This window comes from Brassica oleracea, chromosome C9 (genome assembly GCF_000695525.1).
Source record: "Brassica oleracea var. oleracea cultivar TO1000 chromosome C9, BOL, whole genome shotgun sequence".
In the NCBI taxonomy this organism is placed as follows: domain Eukaryota; kingdom Viridiplantae; phylum Streptophyta; class Magnoliopsida; order Brassicales; family Brassicaceae; genus Brassica; species Brassica oleracea.
Window position 1 is genome coordinate 18,289,274 of NC_027756.1, and position 18,692 is coordinate 18,307,965.

Sequence of the window (18,692 nt, forward strand, 5' to 3'; positions counted from 1 at the left end):
TGTCACCAATAATGAACAAAATTGCACAACAATATTGTAAATATATGCTATATATTGAAACTTCTACGTACATAGATTTGAATCCAACAAACATAATTTTAATTTCTGATTACATAATTATTCCCAAGAATGCGCAAGAACAGTACGTATGATCATTCATATTATCAAACCTTGGTGTGTGTATATATATATATATATATATATAGATAAATTTTTAGGAATATTGTCACAAGTGTATATTTTAAAAGCATCGTTACCAATTAAAGAGCAAGTAGGGGATTATCTTTTAGAAACAAATAAAAATGGTATAACATGCATTATTTAGAAACGGAAAGAGTACGTAGTCTCTATTTGTTTCATCTTCTTTTGAATTAGCGTGAAAATAGAAACATTTTTCTCACTAATAGAAGCCCTTTGTATTCTCTTTTGTCAAAAAGGAATAGAATACACGTTTACACTTTACTTAGATCAAAATTAGAAGTCGCGTATACGCGTGAAATTGAAAAAGTATATGCAAAATGAAGTTGACAAAAATAAGGAGGGATGGATCAAATCATTTGATTTGACCACGATGGCTAAACACGTCAGATATAGTTGGGCAATCGCTACAACTAAGTAGCCGCATCTATTTTATAATCAATTATTTGTATCATATATAATTATTATTATTATTTTGACAAAGATCATACTTATAATTATTTGATTTATTAAATTACTTGTTGTGAAATTATTTTAAAAGTTTTCTTAAGGAAATGTTCATAACTCTTGGTTGCTTTGATTAGGTGGTACTATAATGGAATTTGGAACAAGAACAAACTTAATATACTCCATACCGGATTATAAAGCCAACATAACCTTGGGCACTACTGTTTATTTATTTATACTCGTAATTTTCAATGTATTGATTATTTTTGGATTTATCTCTTCACATGTAACATGTTTGCTAGTTGTAACGTATGGTATTTGCTACGTTGGAGTTGATACGCGCGGTGAAAACAATACATGTTGCTGCAAATAAATATACAAAACATATAATTAAGTATCTTTCTTATAGTGTTGGATATTTCAAATTTCTTAATTATACCTAACAAATACTGTTTCTATTTTGAAAAGTAATTTAAAATAAGTAGATTATAAAAATTGAAATAGTAAGAGGTTTTTTGTTAGAAAATATTTGCGCATTTATGAAAAAAATCATAATAGTGTCAAGTTTCAAAGTCAACGAAAATATTTCCAATTGCCTCAATCCCTCCATATTAGATGATGACATGTTCATGGATGTAAAGCTTGTAATGAAATTTGATTTAAACATTTACACATGTAAGGAAATAAATATTTAAGGCCGTGAAATATTATTCCAAACAAATAAAATAAAAGTATTGTTAGAAAAGAAGATAAAAATTAAAAATGATTTGCTATTTTTAAACCATTTATTTTAATATAAAAAAAACACATAACCGCAGCGATAGAGAAAGAGAGTCGCGGCTAGGTCGTAGTCATGCCCTCGTTTTGCAGTTCACGTTTCATCTCTTGAGTTTCGTCGTCTTCTTCCTCCTCTTCTTCTATCGTCATATATTCTCTCTCTCTCTTACACGAGTTTCTCTCACACTGTGTTAATAAACCGCGCGTTACGTTCCAACCATCTTTCAAAGCCTTCCTCTGTTTCTTGTCTTCTCACAAGTATCAGCTGAACAGATCTCTCTCTCTCTCTATGTATTATTCTGACAATTATATATATAGCTTAATCTTTTAAGATCATCAATTTTTTTCACTCCTTTTTTGGCTTTAGTCTCAAGTCTCTGTTTGAGAAACAGAGCAATTTTGAAGTCTTTCAATGCTAAGTTTGTTTGGAGTCCGAAATCAACGAAGAAACTCAAGGCCTTTGTCTGTAGGAGGTAGAGATATTATTAACTCAACAAATTTTTTTTTTTTTCATCGTTCCATGTTTCAGAAAAAGAGAGGCCTTCTGATTTTGGTTTTCTTTTATCTTTTCTAAATGCAGATATGGATTATTTAGAACCCAAAACAAAGAACAATCTATTGGGAAAGCTTCTCTTATTAGCTTCTCTAGTAATCTTAGCTATCATTGTGATCAGTCGATCTTCAAGCTTCACATCACCGAGCGTGGTATCTCCATCAACTCATACTGAGAAAACCTGATAAATTTTATATTTCGTTAATGTTTTTTCCGCGGTTTATTGCTTGTTTCTTTCAGTTTTCTCAAAGAGAGGAAGGAGTTACTCATGTGTTAGTCACTGGTGGAGCTGGCTATATCGGTTCACATGCGGCCTTAAGGCTGCTTAAGGATTCATACCGCGTAACCATTGTGGTAACTATAAGCTTTTTTCTTGAATACTAGTTTCAAAATTTCAAGAATTTCTTGATGAACTTTGAACTTTTGATATCTCAACAGGACAATCTTTCCCGTGGGAATCTTGGCGCGGTTAAGGTTTTACAGGGATTGTTTCCACAAACTGGAAGACTACAGTTCATTTACGCTGATTTAGGAGATCCCGCAGCTGTATGGTTTTATAACCTTAAACTCATAGAAGTTTTTTTTTTTTTTTTTGGGTTCTTAACAAATACAAGTTCAGGTCGAGAAAATCTTCTCAGAGAATGCCTTTGACGCTGTGATGCATTTTGCTGCGGTAGCGTATGTTGGAGAAAGCACTCTTTATCCTCTAAAGTACAGTTCTCATTCGTCTATATATATTTTTAAACATCGCTGCAAGTAATCGATTTTCGGTCTCATTGTTTAATGTTTAACTGTTTGTAGGTATTACCATAACATTACATCAAACACATTAGGAGTTCTTGAAGCTATGGCTAGACACAAAGTGAAGAAACTGATATATTCTAGCACTTGTGCTACTTATGGAGAGCCTGCAAAAATGCCAATTACTGAAGACACTCCTCAGGTAAATAGCCTTAATTTTTGAGTCATAATATTAATTCCATAAAATTATTTTTATCACACAATTTTTAATGAAAAACATATTATTTAGGTCCCGATAAATCCTTATGGGAAAGCTAAAAAGATGGCAGAGGATATGATCTTGGATTTCTCTAAGAACTCTGATATGGCGGTTATGATCTTAAGGTTTGGTTCATAGAGTACTTTCTTGAGCCTTTTTTACTCTGGTCAATGATACAATAATGCAAATGTTAATGAATGTTATGAACTTGCAGATACTTCAATGTGATCGGTTCAGATCCAGGAGGTAGACTAGGAGAAGCTCCAAGACCCGAGCTTCGTGAGCAAGGACGGATATCCGGTGCTTGTTTTGATGCAGCTCGCGGTTTCATTCCAGGACTACAAGTAAAAATGTTCAAGATGTATACAACATTTTATTTATTTGCAAAAACGTTTACATGATATGGTTTGTGATAGGTCAAAGGAACGGACTACAAAACATCGGACGGGACTTGCATTAGAGACTATATAGATGTTACTGACCTTGTGGATGCTCACGTGAAGGCTCTCCAAAAAGCTCAGCCTCGCAAAGTCGGTATCTACAATGTTGGAACCGGAAAAGGTCTTGACTTTAACATTTTCACTGGAAAATTAAAAAAAAAACTCTTAATTTTAAGTGCCTCCAAGTTTCATGTAGTGCCCAAGAGTTGAGTTATAGTTTGACATTACAATAACCGTCCCTTGTTTTGGTTAAACAGGAAGATCGGTTAAAGAATTTGTGGAGGCGTGTAAGAAGGCAACAGGAGTAGAGATCAAAGTAGACTTCCTGCCCCGACGACCAGGAGATTACGCAGAGGTTTATAGTGATCCGACAAAGATTTTGAAAGACTTGAACTGGACTGCTCAATACACAAATCTTCAGAATAGTCTTCAAGTTGCTTGGAGGTGGCAAAAGATTCATCCTCATGGATATGCTTCTTACTAAAAAACAGAGAAAATAACACCACCTGTAAAATTTTATTGTTTTGTTTTCTTATAGTTTCTCATTTCATGAATTTGCATACTGTTTTGAGGTATTCTATATATTATATAGAAAAGATATATTGTGACTGGTTATGTACTTACTAGTGCAATTGTGGAAACATAATAGTTTTGAAACGCCGAATGCGTTGGCCGGTTAGTTATCATTCACAAAAACAATTCTGTAAGAGCGTAAGGAACTAATAATATGTTGCTAACACAACTATAATTTGTATTTTCCAACTTAACAAAACGTATTGTCCTTCTTATGTAGGTTTTGAAGACTAAATGTCATTTCTTTGTGGGATCAATGGCTCAGACTCGGTGGTATTTAACTAGACTGAGAGTAGATGTTCCGCTAATAATGCAACAGTCTACGGCTTTGACCTCAATTTTCCATCAGTCACAGTATCCACGCTTAATGGTGGCACACAAATTTTTAAGAGTTCGATGAAAAACATAGCCGGAATTGAGATGGACAGTGTTGGTTGGAGTCCTTGTGGCGTTTCAATGAAATTATCTCCTACTCAATTCTCCATGCCCATGGGAGAAACTCAAGTACTTAGCGTTACCCTCTAAGCGACAAAGAACAGTTCAAGTTTTCTAGTTCTGGAAGAATATGATTGTTTAGAAACACAGAACACACAATGTTAATATTCATGTACCTGTTCTATCATAGCAGAAATAGCTTCGAGCTGATAGATAGATAATGTGTTCATTCTCTTACCATTCAATTGTTAAAGCTACTTTTTAACTTTTATTTTGAAGAAATGTAAAACCATAGATAGCTACTTTTTATCTTTTATTTTGAAGAAATGTAAAACCATAGATATGTATAACAACATACTAGTAAAATGCTACATTCAGGCGTTTCCTCCATCTTTGTTGGCTTTGATTGGGGAAGAAGGTAACTTCTCTGATTCCTCTTGAGCTCCAGATGGGTTTGTTGGAATATTAGTGTTAACCATTATGAAAGGTGGGTACTTGGGGTTGGGTATAGGCCAGCTCTTTAGTGGAAACTTGTGGCTGAAGAAATCAGCAATCATGGATTTTGTATGGTCGATCTTGCCCATTGAAGACGAATCATCGATTATGGTTTGAGGTGATGTTGGTTGTGATTGCGGTTTTGGGGCACGAAAGGAGAGTGCTGGTTGAGAACTGACAGAGAAGACAAGGAGGAGGAGGAGTAGTAGACATTGAGAAGAAGCCTTTGAATTTTTTGACATTATTGTTGCTTTGTGATTTCTGTGTGTTTATGTGTTTTTGGGGGGTTCATTTATAAGCATTAAGCAGTGATTATGAGATTGAAGAAGGGATGGTATTAGATGAGAAAATTGTTGGTGTTTTTAACATTGGGTTTCTACTTCTCACCTAAACCAGTTTTCGAACTAAAGCTTCATGATTTGAGTATGGCCATGAGAGATGATTTATGGGTATCGATATTCAGATTGGTGGATATTACGAGTTTGAGATGAAAGATCAAAACGAGAGAAATGGAGAAGATGAAGTTTGTTGAAGAATCGTTCGTTCAACGTTAACTTTACCGTTTACCATCTATGCTATTTATATACATCGCACATGTACTAAACCGGACTACTATTACTGAACCAGCGAAAGGAAACTAATTTAGTCTAACCAAAATCCCGGTTTACTTCAATAGTCCCCCTCAAGATGAGCCACCGAAAATATTAACAATGCTCATCTTGGATTTAAGATGTTCAAATTCTGAAGGGAATAACGGTTTAGTAACTATATCAGCAACTTGATCTTCACTCTTCACATGAAGCGTCTTCAGAAGACCACGATCCAGTTTCTCACGAACCGTGTGACAATCCAACTCGATATATTTGGTGCGTTCGTGAGAGACTGGGTTTGTGGCAATGTATATAGCCGTGGTGCTGTCAGAGAACAAAACCGGAACAGAAAGTTGAGTGATACGCAAGTCTTTGAGTAAAGCAACCAACCACATCATTTCATAAGAAGCTAGAGCCAGAGCACGATATTCAGCTTCAGCAGAAGACCGAGATACCGTTGGTTGTTTCTTAGACTTCCAAGAGATTAAGGAAGAGCCGAGAAACATTGTGAAACCCGTAGTTGATCTCCTGCTATCCTGACAAAAAGCCCAGTCTGCATCCGCAAATCCTTTAAGCCGTAAGTCAGAAGTGGCATAGTAGAAAAGACTTTAGCCAACAGTTCCCTTGATGTATTGTAAAACTTTGTAGACCGCCTTCAAATGAGATGATCTCGGAGCAGAGGAGTACTGACATAACTTGTTCACAGCAAAAGTTATTTCAGGTCTTGTAATAGTGAGATACATCAGGCAACCAACAATTCTTCTATACATGCCCACATCAGTGAGAATCTCGCCATCAGTCTTAGACATCTTCAAGTTAGGAACCATTGGAACTGAGGAAGGTTTACATCCAGTCATTCCAATGGAAGAGAGAAGATCTAAAGCATACTTATGTTGACATAAGGAGATACCTTAAGAAGAACTTGCCACCTCCAAGCCAAGAAAGTACTTGAGAGTACCCAGATCCATCAGTTTGAAACATTTCTGAAGATTCTCAGTAAGAACAGATGTAGCAGTAGAACTGGTACTGGCAATTAGAATGTCATCTACGTAAACCAGAACCACCAAGAAATTTGTACCAAGCTGTTTAATGAATAAAGTATGATCACCATGACCACGCGAGAATCCCATTGAGAGAGTTTCTTAAACCATTGGCGGGAAGCCTGCTTGAGACCGTAGATAGACTTACGTAAACGAAGGACATCCTTTTTGGGAAGAATGTCCCCCTTACGTTTAGCATAGTACTCATCATAACCATCAGGCAACTGCAAATATATTTCTTCTTCTAATTCTCCATTCAAGAAAGCATTAGATATATCAAGTTGAGAGAAAAACCACTTCTTCGATGCTGCAACCTTCAACAACAACTTGATAGTAGCCATTTTAGCCACTGGAGAAAACATTTCATTATAATTCAACCCTTCTTTCTGCGTGTAACCCTTGGCTACAAGACGTGACTTACGTCTCTCCAGAGTGCTATCAGCATTGAACTTCAAAGAATGTATCCATCGACAACCCACAGCCTTCTTACCCGGAGGTAAAGCACTCACACTCCAAGTATTAGTATCCTCCATAGCATCCAATTTTTTATCAACAGACTCATCCCATTCCTTGGATTTCTGAGCTTCAGCAATAGAAGTAGGAATAGGAATACTAGTAACATGATTGATGAAATAAGTATATGATGGAGAAAGTTTTGAATATGTAAGTGAAGATGATATAGGATATAAGGAAGTGGACTGCAAAGAATTGCAAATGTAATCTTGAAGATAAGAAGGTGGTTTCTTATTACGAGTGGAAGAAATTTCTGAGAGAGGAGGAATGGTTTGTGTTTTAGAATAAGGATTTTTATCTGATGAGGGACTAGTATCCTCTGGAATGAGACTGTTGATAGGAAAATCATGAGTAGCAGAAGCTTTAGAACGCAGTGGAAATATGTCCTCATGGAACAACACATTTCTGGTGATGAAGACTTTGTTGCTCTCCAAATCCATCAACTTATAGCCCTTATAACCAGAGGGATATCCCAAGAACACACAAGCCTTAGACCAAGGAAGAAATTTATGCCTTTGCTTCAAAGAAGTAGAAGCATAACATAAGCAACCAAAGGACTTGAGTTGAGAGTACAGTGGAGACTTCCCAGTGAGAACTTCATGAGGAGTCTTGTTAGAGAGAAGTTGAGAAGGTGTTCGGTTAATGAGGAACACCGTAATCAAGATACAATCACCCCATAGAGTTAGATGAACACCCGATTGAAAAGCCAAAGCACGAGCCACATTGAGTATATGTTGATGCTTGCGCTCGACTACTGAGTTCTGCTCTGGGGTTTCAGGACAAGAATGGTAAAGAACAATACCTTTCTTCTGATATAATTGAGTGAATTGTAATTCTTGAGCATTATCAGATCGCACAGACTTAACTTTGATGTTGTAGAAATTTTCAACTTGTTCAATGAAAGTCGGAAACACTGTCAAGACTTCACTCTTTGTGCGTAGAAGATAAACCCAAGTTGCTCTAGAATGATCATCAACAATAGTCAAGAAGTAACGATATCCATCAACTGTTTCAACTGAGAAAGGTCCACATGTATCAATATGTAACAACTCAAAGTTTGTGTTACAAACATTATTGAAAGATGGATAAGAAAGTTTCTTCTGCTTTGCCAAATGACATGTGTGACAAAAACCGGAGCCTTTATTCTTGAGTTTTGAAGTTCCAAGAGCATCAGAAATAACATCAAGTCTGGAATAAGCTGGATGACCAAGATGTCTATCCTAAACTCCAATGTCCACCACTGAGTTTATTGAAGCTTGAAGAGACGTTGTATCCAACACATAAAGGTTTCCAATGCGTCTACCCTGACCAATCGTCAACTCCCTGATAGGATTCTGGATCAGACAAGTAGAAGATCAAAGATCACACGAGAATTCAAATCATTCATCAGTGAGCTGATACTGAGAAGATTGAGCCTGGATTCGGGGATATATAACACATTACTGAGACATATGTGTGAGTTGAGTTGAACCTTTCCAACACCACTGATCTTAATGGTAGATCCAGTTGGTAAGTTTACAAAACTCTCAACTGAGGTATCAATAGAAGTGAAAAGACGTTTCTCATGAGAGACATGATGTGTGGCACCAGAGTCAATCACCCACGTTTGTGAGGAAAGCGAGTGTTGAGAAACCATCAAAATACCAACAAAACTATATGTTGATGATAAGAAAGCAATACCAGTGTTTGATGTGCTTGCTTCCATGGTACCAGGGGAAGGAGAAGTCTGCAACTGAGAAGTGAACAGAGCAATAAATTGCTGCATCTGATCTTTAGAGAGACTACCAAGCATGTTCTCCACATTCGTAGTCTTCTGGTCAGCTACAGGAGGAGTGTAGCTAGAAACATGAGCCACAACCTTAGGAGTTGAGATGTTCTTCTCAGTTGGTTTGAATTTTGAAACGAACCCTGGTGGAAAGCCATGTTTCTTGTAGCAACGCTCTGCAATATGACCAGGTCGCTTACAAAAGTTATAGATGGGATGACCTTTGTTAGGACCACTTTGAACATAGCATATGGCCTGATCAGTCACCAAAGAAGGAGCTTCAGAGACTTGAAACGCAGCAGGAGAAGAGGGAACATTAGAGAATCCCTTTTGGCTATCATCCTGATCCAAGTTGTTGTACACTTCCACCAAAGAAGGTAACACTTTCTTCATGGTAATCTGTCTCCTAATGATCGCATATGATTCATTAAGACATGCCAGAAACTTAACGATTTTGGATCGCTCAGCTTTCAATTGATGTTTAGCAGCATTACCACAGACACAAGGTTTATCTGGTTCATCAGAGCTTTCCAGATTATCCCAAAGTGTCTTCAACGTAGTATAATACTCAGAGAGTGTCATAGTACCTTGACGAAGATCTTGAATCTCCTGAGTTAAATTGAATGTGCGTGGAAGGTTTGTCATGTGAAAACGATCGTGGAGATCACGCCATATGTCAGACGCATCATTCAATCGCAAGATACTACGGTAGATCTGAGGAGAGACTGAGTTAAGCAACCAGGATTTAACCATACTGTTGCAACGTGACCAGATGCGAAAACTGGTATGTGATTCCTCAGGACGAGTAAGAGTACCATCAATAAATCCAATTTTGTTCTTAGCATCTACAGAAATCCTCATTGGAGCATTCCAATCATATAGTTTGAACCAGAAAGTTGAATAGAGATGAGTTGGAGACCTGGATGATCAGAGTTGGTCATATACAGAGGAGACTGATTTGGATCGGACTGATTCACCATTGCAAACGCTCGCGGAGCCTCGATCATCGGGTTTTCAACTATCGGAGGAGACCTCAGAGGAGAACGAGCAACGGCAATAGAACGAGATGAGTTACGAGTTGATCGACGGGGGATTTTCTTCACAGACACCATCGGAGCTCAGATCTAGATGACAAGAGATGAAATCGAGCTGATCGAAGGAAGAGAGATGAAGAATCAAGTGATAAAAGAGCTTTGTGATGGCTCTGATACCATATTATGAGTTTGAGATGAAGGATCAAAACAAGAGAAATTGAGAAGATGAAGTTTGTTGAAGAATCGTTTATTCAACGTTAACTTTACCGTTTACCATCTATGCTATTTATATACATCACATATGTACTAAACCGGACTACTATTACTGAACCAGCGAAAGGAAACTAATTCAGTCTAACCAAAATCCCGGTTTACTTCAATAGTGGACAAGGATCAAGCTTCTAGGTTCGTTAGCAAAGTAACAGAAAAGGCAAATGGTCAAATGCTTACACAATCTGATCGATTCGTGTCTACCATTACGGGCCAAGAGAGATGTAATAAGCGGAATAAGAAGTAGACTAAACTGGTATAAGCTCAAACTGGAACACGGCTCTGATCAGCAGTTTCAGATTACTAGTATAATGCTTCTATTCGTTTCATATAATAAGCCACATTATCATAATACATTTTTTTCTGGTTAATACAACTACGTAATGTAAATATATTGAACAATTCTCTCAAATAGTTTTTTTAGTTTTTGTTACAAAATTATCTTTCAAGAAAGAAAATCATTAAAATAACTTTTTTTAATTTTGAAAATTTTAATATTTATTTTTTATTTTTAAAAATTTGTAACCCTATCTCCAAAATCTCATCTCTTGACTCTAAACCCTAAGTTTAGATTAGTTAACTCTAGAATAAAAAATTATTTTTAATTTTTAATAAAATTTATTTTGATCATTTTATATATTAACAGCTATTTTGTGACAAAAAGTTAAAAAGAGTTATCTTAAGAATTTCTTGAATACATTTGTTCCATTCTTTTTCTTTTAGCATTATCAGAGCAATTTGTTTCTAGACTGGTCAGAGTCTTTGTCGGTTTCCATAATATACAAAAATAAAGAAATAAAGTAGAATGAAAACAATAACGGTGGATAAAGAAGGAATATTAGGTAGATCTGGAGTCTGTAACGGCTAGTTCCAAAGTACCCTTTTGATCAGTGTATTAAGCTGAGCACGCTCTTCCACACACATTCACACTCAGAAACATATACAGAGAGAGAGAAGAAGAAAAAAAGTAGTATACAACTTTTGTGCCTCTTTCTCCAGATCATTGTTCTCTGATTTAGGGTTTTTCATAAACACTTGGGGGGGAACTGTGAGAAGATAATCGCCATGAACATTTTCAAGAAGAAGACTACTCCCAAAGGTTAAAAAAAAGCTCACAACTTTAACTACTATTGTCTCACTGAATTTTCTTCTGCATCTGCTTAATTGCAAAGAATGGTTATTACTCTCTGTTGATCCGAAAAAAAGTTGGCACCTTTAATCGTTCTTCGTGTTCAAAATTGAATCTTTGGATGTGGGTATGTGTGGGTTCTTGTTTTCCATAATTGGTTATATGATTCTAAGTTAGATAGCGTGAGAGGTCAAAGTTAGAAACTAGTAAGCTGCCTATGCCCAGATCTTGTCATTTCTGTGCTTGGTTTTTCTTTGTGGATTAGTTTTGCAATAATTGTTTTGAAAAGTTTTGATATTTTTTCTGCAGATGCTCTTCGCACCAGTAAGAGAGAAATGTCTGTGGCTACACGAGGTATGTATAGGTTCCACCATCCTCTTAGAGAATCTTAATCTAAATCTAACCTATAAGTTCATTGCTGCTGCTAGTAAAAGTGCTGATAGAGTCTAGCCTTAAGCTCTTAGTTGTTTGAACTACATGATAAGCTCTTCTGATTAACCACTGCTTTTGATACTATTGCTAGATTGTACCTCTCTGTTATGTGTTCTAAACAATTCAATAAGCTAAAAAAAAAAAAAAGCTAAGCTTTTGAGCTCAATGTTAAAAAAATATTCCAATGGCGTGGCAGGTATCGAACGAGAGATTTCATCTCTTCAGCTGGAGGTAAATAACATCATATATAGTGTAGTGGACATAAGTTTTCTTACGGTTCTATTGACATTGTTCACTTTACAATCAGGAGAAGAGACTAGTTGCTGAAATCAAGAAAACTGCTAAAACTGGAAACGAGGCAACTAGATTTTCCCCTTTACTGGCTTATAAGCATGATTATTGGGAGGTTTTTAGACTGAGGTTCTTAGCGGAATATAAAAACCCATCTCTTTAACTAAAAAAGTTAAGAAGGTTCTTAACTTTTTTAAGTTAAAAATTAAGAGACGGGTTCTTATATTCCGCTAAGAACCCCACCTTAAAAACCCCCGATAATCATTTTATGTCCTTCTCTTCTCTTTTATTGTTGATTTTTTTTCATTAAAACATGTTTGGATAGGCGGCGACAAAGATTTTAGCACGTCAGCTTGTTAGATTGAGGCAACAGATTACAAACTTACAGGGAAGCCGTGCTCAAATCAGAGGTGTAACGACTCACACACAGGTTAGGTTTACTTCCTCTAAATTTTAAGATCAGCTAAACTAATAGTTCGATTAGAAATTATAATAATAATCACTGTCTTTCTTGGTTAGGCTCTGTATGCCAGCACTTCCATTTCTTCTGGTATGAAAGGTGCAACCAAAGCTATGGTTGCAATGAACAAGGTAATAATAATGCTATTTTTGGTCCTAATGCTCAGTACTAAGCTTTTATATTGTGATTAATAACGCTAAACTTTATATTTTCAGCAAATGGCACCAACGAAACAAGCCAAAGTGATTAAGGATTTCCAGAAACAGTCGGCACAGCTAGACATGACGGTAAAAAACAATATCTCTTTGATCTGAAGAGCTTAGTTTATCTGATTTAGATTCTTTTCTATCAGACAATCAAAACGTTACTTGATTTGTTTATGTGGTTGCAGATAGAGATGATGTCAGAGGCAATTGATGAAACGCTTGACAAAGATGAGGCTGAAGAAGAAACAGAAGACCTCACTAACCAAGTTCTTGATGAGATTGGTGTTGGAGTCGCATCTCAGGTCAGGTTTCTCTGCCAATGGGGGTCTTTTCGTTTCTTTTTTTATGTCTCAGGGTTTAGTCAAAGACTAAAAAAATGTCTCTCTGTTTCATTTGTTTAAAACAGTTGTCTTCAGCTCCAAAAGGTCGGATCGCTACAAAAACCGCAGCTCCTCCTGCTACTACTACCAACAGCAACAGGTAATGACGATGTTGATCTCATGAATGAATGGTCACTGTGAGTTCTACTGAAGAAAATTAAGAAAACTCTTTGCATAAATTTAAAACTTGCAGCTCTGAATCAAGTGAAGTGGATGAGCTTGAGAAGAGGTTGGCTTCACTGCGAAGAATCTGAGAGTCAGCTTTATGCATCATGTATGATTTAAGGAAAAGGAACAGCTTCCCTTTTTTGTTGCGTGTGACCTCTGTATAAATCTCATATAAACCCTTTCTCGTGCAAAATTTGTTTCTCCAAAATCATTCTCTATGTTTAAGTGAATAAGCTTTCAGTTTACAGAGTTTGACAGACATTGTGGTAATCACGTCATCTTTGTGACAACTAACTTATTACCTTCCTCTTCGCCAATTAATATGAAGATGATCGTCATGAACGTTGCCGCTTCCCGAGATCATAATAATACACAACTTCAGTTTCTATAGTATTTATGTGAGGCATACCTATGTTAGTGAGTCAACTCAATCTAGAGATATGGAGCAGTTCTTTCAACTTTGTATATCTTTGAAGTATGGTTTAAATCTAATGTCATTGATTAACACATGTTCAGAGTTTTCTCACACATGTGATCAAAATATATATAAAAACCATAAAACTGAATACTAAAACAAGAATTTAAAACTAAAATAGAGTTTTACTTTTAGAAACTAAATTCAAAGATTAAAACTAGTTTTAAATGAAAATTGGTAGAAAAAAAATAGTGTTGGATCTTTTTAAATATACAACTCAAGCAAGCAAATTAATACATATAATATCCACATAGATAATAAATAAATTAAAAAACAACAAAATAATATCCACACAAAACAAGCAATGTTTTTATAAAGAAATGTACCATGAAGAATAATATTTAAACCTTTCCTGGCTCAGCCGCCAAGGCTTCGGGGGCCTTTGCCGGAGCATCAACCACCGGAGCTGCTGTGACATTGGTCGACGGAGTTTCAACCACCGGAGCTGCTGCGGCAACAACTTCTTTGTTCACCTCTTCCACTGGCTTCTTCTGCTCTTCCACTGCTTCCTTCTTCTCCTCTTCCACGGCTGGCTTCTTCTCCTCTTCCACGGCTGGCTTCTCCTCCTCCGCAGCCGCCACGACAGGAACAAGTGCGGGTAGAACCTCTTCTTTCTTCTCTTCAACTGTTTCTTTCTCTTTCACTGCGTTTGTAATAATCTCATCTTCCTTGGCCGGTTTGGTGTCTTCTTCTTTGGACGGTTCTTCGGTTTTCGCGACTTCTTCCACATTTTCCACCTCTCGTGACTTCTCCTCCACCGGGAGAAACACACATACTTTCTCAAATATGAACGTCACTGGTCCGGAGCTAGTAGATGAAAGTTCACACGCATCCTTTGATCCAGGGAATCCTGAAGTAACATTAACATTTGAAAGATTATTTACTCATAGTTTATATTAAGTTATAACCTTTTTAATATACAATGTATTCATCTACTTTGATTCAGTGGTCATCGTGATTTTTTGGATTGTTCATTTTGGGTATGGGATCGGGTAATCCCATGCAATAATCAGCTACGGATATTTTAGATGCATCTAAAACTAGTATATACCAAGTTAATGTTCAAAAAAGAGGTTGAATTCGAAATCAGACAGCTCTGTTACTTTCATTTTTTTAGTTTTAAGTATCTTGATAACTATTTTACCAAAAAAAAAGTATTTTGATAATTAGGTCATTTGAACATCTACTAGAATAAATAAACTTTCTAAACGTATGGTTATTACAACTGGGACGAATTTGATAATTCAGATAATTCGTATAACTCATACCAAAACGGATATTCGCCCTAGTAACCATGAAATATTATGTTGAAAACTAGTTGCTAACCAGGTTTTAGCTAAATTTAAAAGTACCCACCCATTTCAACAAGTGCCTCGAGGAATTTGTTCACTTCGGTAGAGTGCTTCGTTAAACCATCTTCTTTAGGCTCCCTCACCAAAGCCTACAAATATAAAAATTAAATCGAGTACATAAAGCTAATCGCTAGTGTTTAGAATGGATGTTTAAGATCATTAAGAACCTTGAGTTCAGCAGACGTGGCTTCATAGATATCCAAGACCTTGGGTTCCAGTTCTGTCTTTTTGTCTTCAATCTCCTTGTTGATTGCTTCCTATTAATAGACAAAAAAATAAATTTAGAAATCGGAATAATCACATACGCGTATTAATGTAAATGTAATTAACAATTTATAGATCTAAATACCTTAGAATCATCAAAGGTGAGGGTCTTGCTAGCTTCAGCAACAACATCCTTGTTTGTTGGGCTTCTCTCGAACAATTTCTTCATTGTTGGAACAATCTTCGATTTCCAGTAACCCATATCTTTTTTTTGTGTGTAATTATATCAATCCTGCAACAACAAAAGAACAAATTATTAGACTTTCTATATATAGTTTAGAGGTAAATGACGGAAACAAAAGTCTTAACTTTTAACCTGAACGATTATAAGAACGAGACAAGATCATCTGATTCATATACATACACCTTTGTATTTGTACATTTATACGCCTCTACGTATATCTATATATATACATAATTAGGTTATAAAATCAATGTATATTGACCTTTGTTTTAACTTTTAGCACATGGTTTACGTATTTAGCTCCCGTAGTTCTATTATTCTCAAGAAAAATATCAATCAAACGTAATAACGAGTATTGAAAAAAAGAAAAACCGCATAGTTTCACGTCTAAATAATCTGAAACGAACATATATGAAAACGTTTATTAATTTGTATATATTTTCTACTAATGATGAAACTTTTTCTTTTTGGACTAATAATGAAACTTACTTGAGATGAAGATTTCTGGAGGCTCTTCTTCCTTGTTCTTAATTCTCCAGCTGATTATTTTGTTGTTGGTTTCTCTGATTTTTAAGAAGCTCTCTACGTATTATTATATTAGAGATAATTTTCTAATCACCTTTGCTTTTCATCTAAAGACGTAACCGCCCCTTTCTATTTTCTATCGTTGTCTATTTTTACCCGTTGATGCCAGAACCGATTATGTTGGTTGGTCCGCAAGTTCCGTTAAATAGTAAACCGGAATAGAGTACATATTTTCTTCTAGGGTTTGACGGAGTAATTCTGTTTGGAATATGAACCTAATTTTATTATTATTGTCATTTTGAATTTCCATACCCGGTTCAGGATCAGAGGTTAGGCAGAGTAGAAAGTAGGGGTGGGCGTTCGGGTATCCGTTCGGGTTCGGGTCCGGGTCGGGTATTTCGGATTTTCGGGTATTTCGATATAGAGGTGTAGAACCCGTTCGGGTATTTCTGTACTTCGGGTCGGGTTCGGATATTTTTAGTTCGGGTTCGGTTATTTCAGATCGGGTTCGGATATTTAGATTTAAAAAAAAACAAAATTAAATTTGCATTTCTCAAATTTCTTGTATTTAAAAATATAACTTTCACTTAACTAATTTTTTATTTTTAATAGATTGAATGGTTAATAGATTTGGATATAACATTTTGAAACTAAAAAGACATTAATTTGGTTATTGTTTTTAAATTTTGGATGTAACTTTTTGTTAATTCTTGAAATAAAAAATTTGACATGCATTTTAATTGAGTAGCAAATCATTTTCTCCGTAATTGCATGTATATTATATGAACTTAAAATATGTGTAGTATCAATATAAATATTTTATATAAAATGAGAGACGTAAACTAGAAATATAAGGTTAATTATACATATGTTTCAGCATCTCCTTCAACGGGTGAGACACGTCAGATTTTTAAAGAAAAATCACTCTATAGATTTGTCTAAGGTGGGTACTGCTACTTTGGTTCGGATTTCGGTTTGAGTTTTTCAGATCGGGTTCGGGTACCATTTCGGATATCGGGTAAAATGCCCACCCCTAGTAGAAAGGGTGAGAAGGTCACATAAGTAATAAAAAAAATATTTAGAGGCTGACACTGATATTGCAATTATAGTTGGCAAATTTAGAAAATGGGTCTAGCATATGGTGATATGTAATTGTAAGTTCCAGCATATCCTCCTCTATCTATGTTTGTACCTTAGAACCTATATTATTGCTTAAACTATATGTTATTTATTTTTAACTTAACTAAATAATTACATTGTTATTAGTGCTTTTTTTTGTTTTTATTTAAGAAAACATTGTTATTTAGTGTTCCAAAAAAATCTACATTGTTATATTTCTTCGCTCATTTCTATCAAATTTTTGGTTTCTTACTTCGTGTTTATGTTTAACAATTTAAATGAACATTAATATCTAAACGAAAAATGTCTATATATGTATCTCGATGAAAAAAATTAGATTGACGGTAGATTATTTTATTTAGCATAATTAATTATTTTTGGAAGACAGACATCTTACCCTCATTCCTCAATATCCAAGGACAAAGAGCATAAAATCTCCATTACGACATGATATATACTGGTATATAACAAAATTTGGTTTAACTAATAAGAAAATTAAAGAGAAAACCTGCTTATAAATGGGATTTTACAGATGAAAATGTTTATTCATAGACTACTTACAGATTATTCAAATTTTGCATATTAAAAGTTCCAACAAGTATTTACATCCACTAGTAGAAATTTTCTATATAGCCATGGGGGGATATATAGCAAAAAATCGTGAAGAAATAGTCACATTTTTGAGGTTATAACATTGTGGCTAGAAAAAACTATAATTAATCACAGTTTGTGTAAAAAAATCATAGTTAACTAGCGACGATTTTACCACAACTATTTTGTGGTTAAGTTAGCTATTGATTTATTGTGGCTGCAATGTCACGATTTATGGCCTTAACCTATATGTGGCTATTATAAAAATAAAAACAGAAGTAAAAAACAAAATAAAATTTACTAGTTATTTATAAATTAAAATACATACATATAAAATATATACATAAATACGTAAATATTATACACATCATAATATTATACATTAATTTTAAACTATGACATGGGGTTAAATTTTGAAAATAATATATGTAATTAGAGTTTAAGTTTGAAAAATAGATTTATGGTTTTGTATGTAAGGTTTAAGTTTGAATTTAGGGTATTAGAATTAGATTTTTTTATACAGCCAAATTGGATGGAGTTAAGATAAAAAATTCAATATATTCTTTCTCAAACAAGACTTAGGTTCACCCCTAGGGTGAACCTTTAAATTCATCTCTCATCTTATTACCAATCAAAATACCAACTAGATTAATAATAAAATAGATTAATTTTATTTAAAAAAAATCTGAAATAATTAAAAAAAATAATAACGCCAATTTTAGTAATGGTAACGCCACTAACTAAACCCTAAACTTTAAATCTTTCTCTAAACCCTAAATCCAAATCCTAAACCCTAAACCCAAATCGTAAATCCTAAACCCAAACGCTATATCTTAAACTCAAATCATAAACTCAAATCCTAAACCCAAATCCTAAACTCAAATCCTAAACCCTAAACCCTAAACCCAAACCGTAAACCCTAAACCCAAACCCTATATCCTAAACTCAATTCATAGACTCTAAACTCAAACCATATATCCAAACCT

The 18,692-nt window shown here is 35.0% G+C and overlaps 4 protein-coding genes across 6 annotated transcripts; 2 read left to right on the forward strand and 2 right to left on the reverse strand.

The window, feature by feature from the left end:
* The first annotated feature begins 1,469 nt into the window (after nucleotides 1-1,469).
* Nucleotides 1,470-4,076, forward strand: LOC106313767 (putative UDP-arabinose 4-epimerase 4). Of its 3 annotated transcripts, none has more exons than XM_013751675.1 (11): nucleotides 1,470-1,713; nucleotides 1,790-1,895; nucleotides 2,003-2,127; nucleotides 2,216-2,329; nucleotides 2,414-2,521; nucleotides 2,595-2,686; nucleotides 2,777-2,918; nucleotides 3,006-3,100; nucleotides 3,190-3,319; nucleotides 3,392-3,536; nucleotides 3,673-4,076. In XM_013751675.1, the coding sequence occupies exons 2-11, from the start codon at nucleotides 1,835-1,837 to the stop codon at nucleotides 3,897-3,899; spliced, it is 1,239 nt and encodes a 412-aa protein (XP_013607129.1). In that variant the 5' UTR covers nucleotides 1,470-1,713; nucleotides 1,790-1,834; the 3' UTR covers nucleotides 3,900-4,076. The 3 variants fall into 3 exon arrangements, with proteins under 3 accessions (XP_013607129.1, XP_013607130.1, XP_013607128.1); XM_013751676.1 differs by having other exon boundaries at nucleotides 1,470-1,685; nucleotides 1,788-1,895; XM_013751674.1 differs by having other exon boundaries at nucleotides 1,470-1,680.
* A 508-nt stretch (nucleotides 4,077-4,584) lies between these two features.
* On the reverse strand, nucleotides 4,585-5,204 carry LOC106313768. Its single transcript, XM_013751677.1, has one exon. The coding sequence runs from the start codon at nucleotides 5,158-5,160 to the stop codon at nucleotides 4,798-4,800; it is 363 nt and encodes a 120-aa protein (XP_013607131.1). The 5' UTR covers nucleotides 5,161-5,204; the 3' UTR covers nucleotides 4,585-4,797.
* Nucleotides 5,205-10,994: 5,790 nt separating this feature from the next.
* LOC106316004 (vacuolar protein sorting-associated protein 2 homolog 2-like) lies at nucleotides 10,995-13,494 on the forward strand. The gene is made up of 10 exons (XM_013753861.1): nucleotides 10,995-11,229; nucleotides 11,569-11,613; nucleotides 11,888-11,922; nucleotides 11,999-12,049; nucleotides 12,308-12,412; nucleotides 12,502-12,573; nucleotides 12,658-12,729; nucleotides 12,834-12,950; nucleotides 13,055-13,128; nucleotides 13,222-13,494. Exons 1-10 carry the CDS (start codon nucleotides 11,196-11,198, stop codon nucleotides 13,280-13,282), a joined length of 666 nt encoding a protein of 221 aa, XP_013609315.1. The 5' UTR covers nucleotides 10,995-11,195; the 3' UTR covers nucleotides 13,283-13,494.
* Nucleotides 13,495-13,964: 470 nt separating this feature from the next.
* On the reverse strand, nucleotides 13,965-16,048 carry LOC106317090 (plasma membrane-associated cation-binding protein 1-like). The gene is made up of 5 exons (XM_013754948.1): nucleotides 15,961-16,048; nucleotides 15,373-15,519; nucleotides 15,191-15,280; nucleotides 15,028-15,112; nucleotides 13,965-14,521 (listed from the first exon to the last, which is right to left on the reverse strand). The coding sequence occupies exons 2-5, from the start codon at nucleotides 15,487-15,489 to the stop codon at nucleotides 14,013-14,015; spliced, it is 801 nt and encodes a 266-aa protein (XP_013610402.1). The 5' UTR covers nucleotides 15,490-15,519; nucleotides 15,961-16,048; the 3' UTR covers nucleotides 13,965-14,012.
* Nucleotides 16,049-18,692: the final 2,644 nt, after the last annotated feature.

Coding starts and splice junctions, on each gene's coding strand:
- LOC106313767 (XM_013751675.1), top strand. CDS start 1,835: ATGCTAAGTTTGTTTGGAGTCCGAAATCAACGAAGAAACTCAAGGCCT. Junction 2,330..2,413: donor CATACCGCGTAACCATTGTG/GTAACTATAAGC, acceptor ATATCTCAACAG/GACAATCTTTCCCGTGGGAA. Junction 3,537..3,672: donor CAATGTTGGAACCGGAAAAG/GTCTTGACTTTA, acceptor TTGGTTAAACAG/GAAGATCGGTTAAAGAATTT.
- LOC106313768 (XM_013751677.1), bottom strand. CDS start 5,160: ATGTCAAAAAATTCAAAGGCTTCTTCTCAATGTCTACTACTCCTCCTC.
- LOC106316004 (XM_013753861.1), top strand. CDS start 11,196: ATGAACATTTTCAAGAAGAAGACTACTCCCAAAG. Junction 12,730..12,833: donor CGGCACAGCTAGACATGACG/GTAAAAAACAAT, acceptor ATGTGGTTGCAG/ATAGAGATGATGTCAGAGGC. Junction 12,951..13,054: donor GTGTTGGAGTCGCATCTCAG/GTCAGGTTTCTC, acceptor TGTTTAAAACAG/TTGTCTTCAGCTCCAAAAGG.
- LOC106317090 (XM_013754948.1), bottom strand. CDS start 15,489: ATGGGTTACTGGAAATCGAAGATTGTTCCAACAATGAAGAAATTGTTC. Junction 15,281..15,372: donor TCACCTTTGATGATTCTAAG/GTATTTAGATCT, acceptor GTCTATTAATAG/GAAGCAATCAACAAGGAGAT. Junction 14,522..15,027: donor CGAGGCACTTGTTGAAATGG/GTGGGTACTTTT, acceptor ATGTTACTTCAG/GATTCCCTGGATCAAAGGAT.